Raw genomic sequence first — 13,004 nt, 5'->3', positions numbered from 1 at the left:
CTTTCCAACACCTTAAAATCATCAGGGCACACTTTATTAGGCCAATTATTAATATTCTAAATACAAATGTATTTAAATTCAACACTACAGTTTTCTCACCCAGGAGATAGTCTTTCACAACTTCAGCTTTATAATTAGTTTGAGGGAAAGTTTGGTTTGCAGGCAGGAATTAAAAGCAGCCATTTATAGTAAATTTCAAAGTAATTATAAAACATTTCATAACAAATAAATAAAAATGAAGATGTTAAAAAATAAGTGTGTCTATTAACAATTTTTAAAAACAGCAGCAAATAGAGACAAACGTGGAAACATAGGAATAAATATAGAACAATTAAATAATGAAGATCCATGCCGAATATAGAATTACATTTTTATTAAATTACATTATCTTAAACAACTATGTCTGAATTAATATACTGAGAAACTACATCCGTTTCACGCATGCGCACTCACTGGTATAAGAACCGCTCGGCACCGCTGCTCACGTGATCTCATTCTAACGAATCAGCGGGCAGTATCGAGCAGCCGTTGGACTGCAATGGCGGAGACAATGAAGCTCAGTGGAAATCACGCTCCTCCTAATGAAGCCAGCAAAATGTCCAGCTACAGGGACTGTGTATGTGCGCTCCTGAAGCTGTTAGCAGACTTCGGGGCAGAGGTTGGTTGACACCGTTAGAGCCCCGTGTTGCCCCGAGAGACGTGTGTTTCCGTCCGTGGTGTTAGCTAGCTACATGCTAATGTTTTTAGCATCCCGGTGTAGCAGGAGTGAGAGGATAGACTTCTCTCAGTTCAGTCATGGTCAACATTCAAGCGGTGTTTCTAAGTTGCAACGAAGAAGTGCTTTGGTTTTTACTTAATTTTTTTATTTTAATTATAACCCACATATTCAGACTTAGTTTAAACAGCCACTTCGCCGCATCAATTTAAGCTACTTTTCATTAACTTCTCTTCATTTCGCTTCGACTTTATTGTCACTAACACCGTTCACAGCTCTTTTTGAAGCTCTTCCCTGCAAACTGTATTTCACATAATACTCACATGGTATTGCGCACATGTGTGGTCTCTATTCCTGTCCTTTCAGTGAATGAAAAAGCATTTATATCAGCTCTATTTACGCCACAGTTGTACAATTATAAAGGTCCTTGCACCTACACTACCTTAGTTATGTACATGATGTGTGTCTTTAGTAATTGTAGGATCATCAAAGTGGCTTTGCACCACTGTTATACAATTAGGGTCCACGTTAAGGTTTAATATCTTGATAAATCATATGTTTACAGGGTGTTTGCAGGTCCTTAAACGTCAATTCCATAAATACGCGGCCCCGGAAGCCATTGAATAGTCTTAAATTTGAATTTGTGAGGTCTTAATTGCCACAAACATTTAATCTAATTCCATTTATACATATTTGATTTGTCTTTGTTAAAAGGAATTAGGCTTTTCTGTGTGAAAGTCCACATTTTTGATGTTACAAATCTTAAAACCTACTACTGAACCTAATACTGTCTTTTTACTAGATTAACCTAACTTACCTTGATACCATATTCTTACATAAAACCTTCCTCTTTACAGGAAACATATGTACAACTTGTCTTAATATTTACCTGCAGTGCTTGAACAAGAAAATCCTGTAGACACTCTGTTATAAAATGTCAAAACACAACAAACAAACCAGAGATATTCAGTTTGAAATGATAGAAAACAGAACAGCAGAAAACACTGCAAATTGATGAAGCTGGTATCAGCAAATAATTTGCTTTTTTTCTCAGAATGTGACTAAATGATTAAACCCTAGTAGGTTATCATAGTAGCTGCTGTTTTATTTTTAGTTCATAGCTAATCGACTGAGTTACACAAAATTATGTTAACTCTGAATCTGTTTTATTCTGCTCTCTATGGTGTGTAACCCCACTATGTTTGTGTTTTTTAATTTAAGCTCAAATTAAGTGATGCTGCTCTGAGAATAGAAGTCAACATCGATGCTGTGGATCTGCCATCATCTCCAGATGCTCACGTGCTGAGCTGTTTGCAGGAGCATATCACTAAATTACAGGTGAAGTGGCCACATTTTGCTGCTGGTTAAATTGCATGATTTATTAGTTTAACACTAAAAGGGTTTACTGAAATACTTTGAATTAATGACCGATTTATTATTTTAGGTAGCACAAGGCTGTTTGAAGGTGTATCATACCCCTTTATGCTTCTTAGTGAACCACTTGAATTTAAAAATAAATATTTGTGCTTTGATGCAATATTTTTCTGCCCCAACTGTTTATACAGGCTGTTTCAGAAAGCTTAAAGATGCTGGTGGATGCTCACGCTAATACATCATCTACAAAAGCCATCACATCAGACGATGCCGTCACCTCATCGTCACTCCAAGAGCAGACGATTGCACTGTCTGAGCACCATCCTCCCAGCCCTGAGGCGGCAGAGAGCAAGACGGCGGCTGATGACGTCATGGTTCAGATCAGAGCCAGGAAGTCAGAGGTTGGTCTCTGTCAGCAGATCTGTCAGCTGTTCTGGCAGTGACATTTTTAGAGCCCTCTTAACTCTCTGTCAAGCAAATGAATAATCATAAGTAATTGCTCCCAAGGATGTGCACATGACGTGCCGCAGTGAAGCAAATGTTTGATGGGGATCTGATAAGCCGAGTTCAGCAGAGAATAAGGGGTCCTTTAGTGCTGTGGTTGGGTAGAACAGACCACATTGCTGGAGGGCTTTGAGAGAGGGCCAGGTCCTTGATGGATTATGAAGTGGATGCTCATTACTCTGAGATTGCATGTGGATGAAGGACAAGAGGCCCCATTCTGTTGTGCATTTATTTTGGTAGCCAAGCAAACAGTATTCATATTCCATCATGTGATGATGGCTAGCAATTCAACTTTTTTGGCTACCTGGAATAATTTCCTACTACAGTTCTCACTCCATGTAATGTAAATTACTGTTTGCCACAGATCATTAGACAGAAAAAAGAACCTCATTGCATTCTTGACACCTATCAATAGCTCATCAGTCAAGTGTATCTTATTATCTGTGTTGTCTCTCCATTTGTCACCCTAGATTGAGCGAAGAATATCTGCATTTATGGAACGCAAGCAGATGGAGATCAATGAAAACAATGTACGCGAGTTTTGCAACGTGATCGACTGCAATCAGGGTGAGAATGGGAGAGAGGTTGGGGGGCAGGGTGGAGAGGGAGCCTGCACACAGATTGCCAATGTTTGGGAGAGAGCTGATTTCCACAGGCGAGAGGTCAGGCTGAACTGCTCCAAGAGTGGGGCTGAAGTAGCTAACACACTCGGCCTCAAAACACAACCAGCTTAGTCCAGAAACACATGAGACAGAGGACATTTTGTAAATTCAAAGCCTGTGTGAGACACCAGTTACAGAAATCAGGACACACCAGTGGTAATAATTGTGATTTAAGAGATGTATATAAACGTTTTTAAATCACTTTTAACGACATTTTTACATCATGTTATATTTTTTAATCACATTTTCTCCTCTGTAGAAAACAGTTGTGCCAGAACAGATGCAGTTTTCACTCCTTATCCTGGTTTTAAAAGCCATGTGAAAGGTAAGAAAATAATTCGCCACAAATGTCAATGTGACATTTCTTAACTGCTTTATTTTTGCAAACTGTAACCCTCATTTTTGAAATTACATACATCATTTTGAAAAAGTCACCAGTCCGTAATCCTTAAAAACCTTGTTTAAAAAATGACTTGACAAATGACAAGAAATATTTATTTATAATTTTTGGTTTAATTAATGCAATTAAATTCAAATGTCACTCTATAGTACCTTACATGTATCATGACATAAATCTGTTTTTGGGTCAACTGGCTGCCAGACATCATTAAGAAGAAGTGCATAACAGTTTAAATCACCAACAGATTCATCAGTGCAAATGAATCTAAACTACCTGACACATATCAAGGGTTTTGTAGGACGCCTCAGTACATCTGCATGCTTTACATATGGCCTTGGACCATTATGTTAATTAGTTCATGCTTAATATTGCAGCTTCTGTTAATGTGTTTTCTTTGACTGGCTAGTTACACGGGTGGTAAACACTTACGGGCCCCAGACTCGTGGTGGAGGAGGCCAAGGAGAGGCAGGGGATCAGCAGAGGGGGCAGATGGGCAGAGACTGCGGAAATACAGCTATAGAAGAGCGACTTCACAACATCGAGACTCACCTGAAGCTCCCAACAGGTCAGAGAAAGACAAACACACAAAGTGTTGCACTGTATGTTGTGATTTTCAACTAAACTGAAATATTTAGCCGTTTTTCAGAGAATGTCCAAAGTTTTAAATGTTAGCAATTTACCATCACAGTGTATAGAAAATGTGACACTGAAATTTGATTATGAAGGGCATCATAGTCTGTATGCAGAGTATAATCTATTTGAAATTATTCACTTTTGTTGAATAACATAAGTAAATAGATTAGCTTTCACTAGGGATAAACCAATTGTGAAATTCTGCTTTTGTTGTTATTTATTCCCCCTTTTTGCCAGGGAAACAAAGACATTTTCTGTATGAAAAGAAATAAATAAATAACTGAACTACATTAAAGTCATCCAGCCCTTCATTACAATATTTTTGAATGAGCACAAATTCATAACTTTAACATGAAAGGACGCAGTAAACTTGCTCAACCCACAACACCAGGGTGTCTACAGGTCCTTAAAAAGCCCTGAAATGTCTTAAATTAAGTTTTCCTAATATAAGACCTTAAAAAGTCTTAAACTGTCTTAAATTCAGACTCGATGGATCTTAAATATTTTCGGTCACATTACCACAAACGTTTTTCCAGCCTTTTTTGTTTTTTCATAAAACACATTTAACCTAAACTCACCCAGTTTTTGTCAGTTTTCCTCACTGTTCATTTTGAATTGACATCAGTGTGTTTACTTGTTTGTGTACTGTGTGTGTACTGTGCATGTTTGGTATAAAATTTCACATAAGGTGGTATTAAAAAGGTCTTAAAAAGTCTTAAATTTGACTTGGTTAATCTGTAGACACTCTGTGTAAGCTACAGCAGACAGTGACCCCGATGAAGACCTGAGAGTCGCAACGTGTTGGTCTTTTTAATCAATACTGCCATGTAAAATTTTGCATTTTAATTTTTGCACAAACCCTACAGTGTGCCTTGGATTGTTTTTGAAGGAGACTTGCATTTATATTTGTTAATTGAGAGCATATTAATGCAATGAGCCCTTCATAAGATGGAATAACCACAGTACACTTGAAGTATCCAAAGAGCACCTGTATGTGACTCCTACTAAGACCCAGCAACGCTTCTTCTTTGTCTTATCTTCACTCACATTTAAAGAATTTGTCATGTTTTTGTTTTTTGTATTCTGGTATTGTATGACAAGGCAAGTATGGCTTCCATTTGTATGCCTCACAGTTTGCCATTCAGTACTATTTTTTAAAAAACTACAACTCCCAGGAGGTGGAGCTTCTAACACCAGGGTAGTGCACAGGTGTTTTGCATACTGCCAGTGATTAGACTGAGATTGTTTACTCTTACCTGCTTGATGAAGGTCTAGTGGACCGAAAGCTCAACAATAAAATGAAACACTGCAGGGATGTAAGTGTGCGGAAATCTTTTTCTACCAGTTTGACCATTTACCAGTTTTTTCCTCCCAGTTATTGATGTTTCCAGCACCTTGCCAAGACCAAGCTGGGTGGAGCGGTGGTTGTTCTGCATCATGAATTTATCATGTAAAACGATCAGCATTCAGACTTTTTAACACGCGTTTTATTTCTTTAGCGGGTCCAGTTCCACTGAGTGTGTACCAGAGACTGAAGAGGCTGGAGGATCGTATCCTGGAGTTGGAGGGACTCTCACCAGAGTACTTTCAGTCCGCGGTGAGTCTTGTGGCTTTGAAGTAGATACATGAAAAACAGTGTTCATACACAGGTCTTTTTTTTCCGTACTAGCAATTTCCTGTTTAACTTAATTTGCACATTTATATATTTGCTGCGGACATTTGAAGCAGTTACTGTAAGACTCTCACCTCTTCTCCTTATCGGTTTTACCCACTTCTCCAGTGTGAACTTAAAGTTGCCCTGTGGAGGTTTCTTGCAAACAAACAAAGGTTATGTTTACATTCAGTGCATTTTATGTGTCCTTGAGAGGATACATTCAACACAAACATGTTGAATTCATTTCCCTACACAAAACAGATTTTTTTATTCTTCTTCCCTGCTTTTGCTGGCAAATTGCTGCATCTCTCGGTGCGTTACCAAGACCAGTAGATTAGTGGAGAAGTGTGAAATCATTAGCAGGATGTTGCATCACCTACTGGCTTGAGCACAAGAGGATATAGCGTTAATAATGGTTTAAAAAAAAAAGCAACCCTCAAAGTACCTTTAAAGCTGTAGTTGGTAAGAACTTTTTGTCATATTTGCTGAAACTGTCACTATATGAATACAGCAGTACATGAGTCAGATGCTCATCAAAATGCCATAAAAAATGGCATTTGCAACAATCTACCGCACATGCACAAAAGCAACCAATCAGAGCTGAGGAGTCTCTTACGCAGCTGTTAGTCATGTCAATCACTACTTGTGAACTTGGTTTAAACTGTCAAACTAGGCGGCGCTAATCAAATATGAATCAAGATTCTGTTACTGCATTGAAATATATTTAAGTGTACTGTTTAACTGTAAAATGAGAGTTTTCTCCAGCTGCCATGTTGAAAACAGTCAAGCCAAAATTAATCGCCACCCACAAGCCTGCATTTTAAAATTTCACATGGTCACATTAATGTGAGGGCACGATTCAGACTGAAGTCTCTAACATTTACAAAGTGACAGCTGACTCATATAAATGGGTTTAACGTTGGGTAAATAAACATCAGCAGGTCCATGTTTCTAAGTCTGGTGTATGAAATGTCTGCATTGTTGCCGAAGCTGCATTTTGCAACTTGCTTGTGACGTGTAACTAGTCAGGTAGTGCTGTGGGCGGGACATTGAGCGAGGCTACAGAGTGGTGACTGCAGACAGAGAGGGGTAGCTGCATCAGAGCCACAGCAGCGCATTTTTCAATTAATTTATTATTTTGGTTATTGGATATTTTGAAAAATAACAAAAGCTTTAAATAAAAATAATAAAAAAAAAAGGTGCAACCAGATAATGTGCAGGTGCAAAAAACTTACAAAGTTAGTAGCACCAGTGCTACCAGTGGAAAAGTTAGCCTGGAGCCATGTAAACATACACTAAAATGTTTCTGAAAACATTGAGGTGAGAAGTAGGCAATGCACTAACAGAATCTTGGTTCATATTTGATCAGCGCTGCCTAGTTTGTCTGCAGTTCATGAGCAGCGATGGACATGACTGACAGCTGCGTTCGAGACTTCTCAGCTATGATTGGTGGTTTTCCATGAGCCACAGTGGATTCTAGCAAATACCGTTATGTTGTGTGAAAATTTGCATCGCACAACTACTAGAATATTTTGTATTGACTGCTTCATACATGTGAATAACTTGTGTCATACCCGTGTGAAATCGCTGAATCAATGAATGAACTTCCACTGGTACGTCCTCTGTGTCATACGTACCCGGAGGATCTCAATGCTGTTTGGCTATCACGGTGCAAATTGGTTGCTGAAGTTCAGTTTTTTCAACTCTTGAAGGAGTGTATTATGGGAAATCGCCCTATTTGCTTTATTCGTGCCGCTTAATTCGCGTCATTCGCATCCATCGCACTGTCTGGAGGGAATTCACATCTAATTGACTTTGACTTTATATGTAATTCAGTCATGCAGATTGTTTTATTTGCCAACATAAGAAGCATTATGAGGAACTGTATCTGTGTCATGTAGTACTGCACGGATGTAGTTACAGTTTCAGAAAATATGACAAAGTTCTTACCTACAGCTTTAAAGGTACTTTGAGGTTTTGTTTTTTTCTGTTTTTAAAAACATTATTAATTCTATACCTTCTCATGTGCAAGCAAGAAGGTGATGCTCATCCTGCAAATGATTTCACAAGATATTTTATGATTAAAAGCTACCACCTGTACAGTTAAGTCCCCGCCATTGCTAATTTTTATTTTGGCCTGTGGAGATGTAGACAACCGTGTCTACATAAATAAATAGATAATATTTTTGATCAATGACTATAAGTACAGGCAAAAATGAAAATCCATCCTTTTTTAGTGCAGTTTCTTTTGGCTCTCTGGGTGGTTCAAGTTTGTTCAGGTGTGTTCTGTATTTTGGATACTCTGAAAGAACTACAGAGTTTACATGTAAGAATTCAACAGACAATGATTCACCCTATAGTAACAAGAAGCTCTACAGTCTTTTTTTGTTAGTCCATTTTGAAATGCTCTCCGTGTTATAATGCTTAAATTTGGGTGCAGAATATTGGTGTGCTGAGGGGAAAGTTATTTCGAAATCAAATCTACTTAATGAGAGGAGTTTGTGTATGATGCTAATGAAGTTTCCCTTATATGCCTCGATACTCAAACACGCTTCCCTCCTCGAGTTACACTTAAACTAATTTGAATAAAAAATGCAACGTGTGTGGTTTTAACTTTTAGGTCACTGCACACAGCTCACTTGAGAAATTACTACTTTTTTACTACGCCAATCTTTTTTTAGAAACGCAGCGACTAAAAAGATGGCAGTGAGTAATTTATTGGACTTTACATTCAACCTGACAGACTATAGCAGGGTCTCACAGACTCTAATTTCCTGTCTTGAAGGAGTCTGTCCAGTCTGTGTTTAGTTATGTGAGTAAGTGTGCTTAAGATGCTGCATGTCTCTTCACGCTGGTATCTCTCAGCACAGCATGCTGCTTCTGTGAGTACGCTGCTCTCCATCTGCTTTTGACTCACTGCATGTTTGTGCGAGCAGAGCAAGCGATGTCGAGTGTCTTTGAATAAACTGATGGGGTCTTTTATATTCAGAGTACCACTTTTTTTTTTTTTTGACAATTTCTGAAAATACTGTAGTTTGGTGTTTGCTGAAGAGCTGCACACAGTTGGCCCACGATTTCAGGAACAACATTTTAACACTGAACAGTAAAGGAGGTGCCTCGAAAAATTGTGCCGCAACTCAAAAATAGGCAATTCTGCAAGCTTTTACAGAGATGAAGTTGGGGAGTAAAAACACAGAGCATGTAACCATGGAATCCCCTGTTTAAGTCTGACTGAGGATATTTGTCAGATGTTACCACTCTAATCTCTCCTCCCATGTTCTGCCTCTAACTATTGTCAAAATATCCAATAAAGGCAAATAACATTAGAAACTAGAAGGACACTGGGAGAGCACAGAGCTCATCCAAGGCCAAATGCCCTATCTAAAATGTTAACGGAATTGAAAAAAAAAGATGTGTATCCAACCTGTATTTTGGATCCACTCCAGAGTTAAATGGTTCTTCCTTGGCCTCTGCTAAAACCTTACCAAGTATTATGAAAATCAGGCCAGTAGTTTTTCCATAATTCTGCTGACAAACAAATCATGGTGGAGGTAATGATCTTAAAATTAAACAAATCTATACTGTCTGCTATTCTTTGCGTATAAAAATAAATTATTTTTTCAGTCCTTGAGGTGAAGTAAGAAGGGAAACACAGAAGTACATCAGTATGCTTCTCAAAGCTTGAGCCAGTTTAGACATTGTACTAATTAGAAAGGTGTAATGTGTACTTCCTTTTCTTTCTGTAGAGTCACCTGCACAAGCGACCAAAGACATCCCCTGCTCAGGTTAGTAGTTGTTTTGTTTACTTTCGCTGCACTTTATAGATGGAGGTTAACCTCTATTTTTTGATTGATTTGTTGTTTCTTACTTTGTCTATTAGGCCTGCAGTCTGACAGAACTGGATGAAAAGATCAGCGCAGTGAAAGCGGCACTACTGAAGAAGGTGAATGATTTTGGTCCTGGATATGAACCAGAGTGTCCACTGTAACATACACACACACACCAATGCTCCAAATGCACTGTGTCTATTAATGCATCATTTGTTTCTGTTTGTGTAGCTATTCATTAGCACCATTATCACAATATCTGATCAGAGACACAGAAACATTTCATATGAGCTTCATTTCATGGCCAGAAAAACTGTAATCCTCTAACTAGTTTTGTAGTTGACTGAAATATAAGTATTCTGTAAATAAAAATATTTTTTCCTTCATGAAAACTTGGACTCGTAATTTAATCACGAGCTTAACGTGCCAACTATTAACTGTGATGTGCAATCTAATACTCATCATCTAATTCGTAGTTTCTCAAAGTTCAGTCTCTGAATGTGACATGAAATGCATGCGTTATATTTTAATAATCCATGGTCCATTTAAATACTTTAAAAAAATCATTGTATAGTGTGCCATAAAAATATAATCTCAAATATCATAGTATAGTAAGTCAAAAAAGTCAAAGTATCCTGTCATAAAACCTAGAATTACCGCCTCGTCTGTGTGCCTCCACCAACCAGTCAAGTTGCAGTTTACATTCATGTCTGTCCAGACTCATCTGTAGCCATGACTGTAGACGATGCTTTAAATATGGATGTTGCTGCAAAGAAGCTACAAATTCTAAAACATGGATGCTTCCCTCTCATCTTCAGTTCAGCAGCACAGAGGATCTATGCAATCACAGCGGTTTCATGGTCGACATTAGAGTGTCACAGTGAAGTTGACCTTTGGGGTATAAAACGCATCACCATCACTTCATCATTTTATGCTATTAGATATTTATTTGAAATGTAATCATAATTTATCAGCATATGAATTCTTGAGGTATGGCCAAGAACATCTTTTGTGAGGTGATGGTGACATTGACCTTTGATCTTTGACCATCAAAATGTTATCAGTTAATTGTTGACTCAAAGTGGACATTTTTTTCCAAATTCAACAAAATTTCCGCACAGCATTCTTGAGATGTTGCATTCACGAGAATGGGATGGACAGACAGAGAACCAGCAAACAAACAACAAATGGATTGGTATAGCAACACCAGCAATTATACAAAGCAGTTTCAACCATGCATAATAGCTTTTCAGAAAATTTGGGCTGCTGTCAAGTAGTCAAACTACTGTGTCTTCTCCCACAGACTTTTCCTTGAACTCCATGGAAAACATGAGGTAAGGTGTGTGGGTATGTGGGAGAGAAATATGGGAGTGGGAAGGTCATATTGGTAGAGAGAGAATGTTGTGGTTCTGTGCACTGATAGCTCGTTTTCATTCAGTTTTTGCACACTGTGATGTGCCTTAGTGTGATATATGATCAAAGAATATTCCCAAAACCATTTAATGAAAGTTAGAGTTGAAAAAACCCTGCAGTGTATTATTGAAAATTCCAAAAATATTTAATTGAAAAAGTCTTAGTATAACATGTCAAAAGATTAAGAAAAAAGGACAGGATAGAATGTCCATGAGTATTTAATCAGTCAAACTACAGTATGTCAAAAACATTCATCAAATAAAAATCATAGTATAGTATGCCAAAATTTTCCCAAAAATATTTCATGTAAGTCAGGACAGTATGTAGAATAAATTGACTGAAGAAAATAATAGTTTGTAAAAACAAAAAATCATAATACAGTGTCATAAAATGTCAGTAAGTCATGGAATAGTAGGAAAAAAAATCCCCAAATAATTTCATGAAACAGTTCTACTACAGCATGCCAAAAAAGTCAAGGCATAGTATGAGTTAAGTCACATTCGTCAAATTTGTTGAAAAAAAGATAATAAAATTATAATAACTCATAAAATTTCATGACAAACTGGTAGTATAGTATGTCGGAAAAAGGTCATACTACAGTATGTCATAACATTTGATACTCATAGTATTGTATGTCAAATGTCATAGTACAGTGAAAAAATTATTAAAAGTCAAATTAGTATATCAAAAAGTCAAACAGTATTTCATGGTCACAGTACAGTATGTCAAAAAAAAAATGAGATAAGAGTATTTCATGAAATTGTAAAGTTTCATTTGAAGAAATAGTCAGTGCAATATATCAAATGATTTTATAAAATGTAAAAGACAAGTAGTGTAGTATAGTATGTCGTCAAAAATCATGATTGAAAAGTCATAATGTAGTATGTTGTCAAAAACCATGGGAGAAAAGAGTCATGGTATAGTATGTTGTCAAAAAACAGGAAAAAAGTCATAGTATAGCATGTCATCATATATGATAAAGAAAAAAGTCATAGTATAGTATGTCGTCAAAAACCATGAAAAAAAGTTGGAGTATAGTATGTCGTCAAAAACCATGAAAAAAAGTCATAGTATAGTATGTCGTCAAAAACCATGAAACCATGAAAAAAAGTCATAGTATAGTATGTCGTCAAAAACCATGAAAAAAAATCAAACCATAGCATGTCGTCAAAAACTATGAAAAAAAGTCATAGTATAGCATGTCGTCAAAAACCATGAAAAAGTCATAGTATAGTATGTTGTCAGAAACCATGAAAAAAAGTCATAGTATAGCATGTCGTCAAAAACCATGAAAAAAGTCAAAGTATAGTATGTCAACAAAAACCATGAAAAAAAAGTCATAGTACAGTATGTCGTCAGAAACCATGAAAAAAAAGTCATAGTATAGTATGTCAACGAAAACCATGAAAAAAAGTTATAGTATATAGTATGTCAACAAAAACCATGAAAAAAAGTCATAGTACAGTATGTTGTCAAAAACCATGAAAAAAAAGTCATAGTACAGTATGTCGTCAGAAACCATGAAAAAAAAGTCATAGTATAGTATGTCAACGAAAACCATGAAAAAAAGTTATAGTACAGTATGTTGTCAAAAACCATGAAAAAAAAGTCATAGTACAGTATGTTGTCAGAAACCATGAAAAAAAAGTCATAGTACAGTATGTCGTCAGAAACCATGAAAAAAAGTCATAGTATAGTATGTCAACAAAAACCATGAAAAAACAGTCATAGTACAGTATGTTGTCAGAAACCATGAAAAAAAGTCATACTGTAGCATGTCGTCAAAAAACATGAAAAAAGTCATAGTATAGTATGTCGTCAA

The 13,004-nt window shown here is 36.8% G+C and overlaps 1 protein-coding gene across 3 annotated transcripts in view; it reads left to right on the top strand.

Moving 5' to 3' along the window:
- The first annotated feature begins 494 nt into the window (after positions 1 to 494).
- mbip (MAP3K12 binding inhibitory protein 1) overlaps positions 495 to 13,004 on the top strand; it is a 14,619-nt gene continuing 2,109 nt past the window's right edge. The window contains exons 1-10 of one of the 3 annotated variants that reach the window (XM_050062650.1): positions 495 to 658; positions 1,937 to 2,053; positions 2,281 to 2,490; positions 3,064 to 3,160; positions 3,515 to 3,580; positions 4,062 to 4,220; positions 5,788 to 5,885; positions 9,689 to 9,727; positions 9,823 to 9,885; positions 11,073 to 11,103. In XM_050062650.1, coding sequence (XP_049918607.1) covers positions 539 to 658; positions 1,937 to 2,053; positions 2,281 to 2,490; positions 3,064 to 3,160; positions 3,515 to 3,580; positions 4,062 to 4,220; positions 5,788 to 5,885; positions 9,689 to 9,727; positions 9,823 to 9,885; positions 11,073 to 11,084 — 981 coding nt within the window. In that variant the 5' untranslated portion in view covers positions 495 to 538 and the 3' untranslated portion in view covers positions 11,085 to 11,103. Of the gene's footprint in view, positions 659 to 1,936; positions 2,054 to 2,280; positions 2,491 to 3,063; positions 3,161 to 3,514; positions 3,581 to 4,061; positions 4,221 to 5,787; positions 5,886 to 9,688; positions 9,728 to 9,822; positions 10,170 to 11,072; positions 11,104 to 13,004 lie in introns of those variants that run through there. The other 2 variants (XM_050062649.1, XM_050062651.1) reach the window with 2 other exon arrangements.

The sequence above is a fragment of the Epinephelus moara genome, chromosome 14 (genome assembly GCF_006386435.1).
Source record: "Epinephelus moara isolate mb chromosome 14, YSFRI_EMoa_1.0, whole genome shotgun sequence".
Lineage (NCBI taxonomy): Eukaryota > Metazoa > Chordata > Actinopteri > Perciformes > Serranidae > Epinephelus > Epinephelus moara.
The sequence above is the reverse complement of the archived record's forward strand: the minus strand, read 5'-3'. Positions and strand labels throughout refer to the sequence as shown.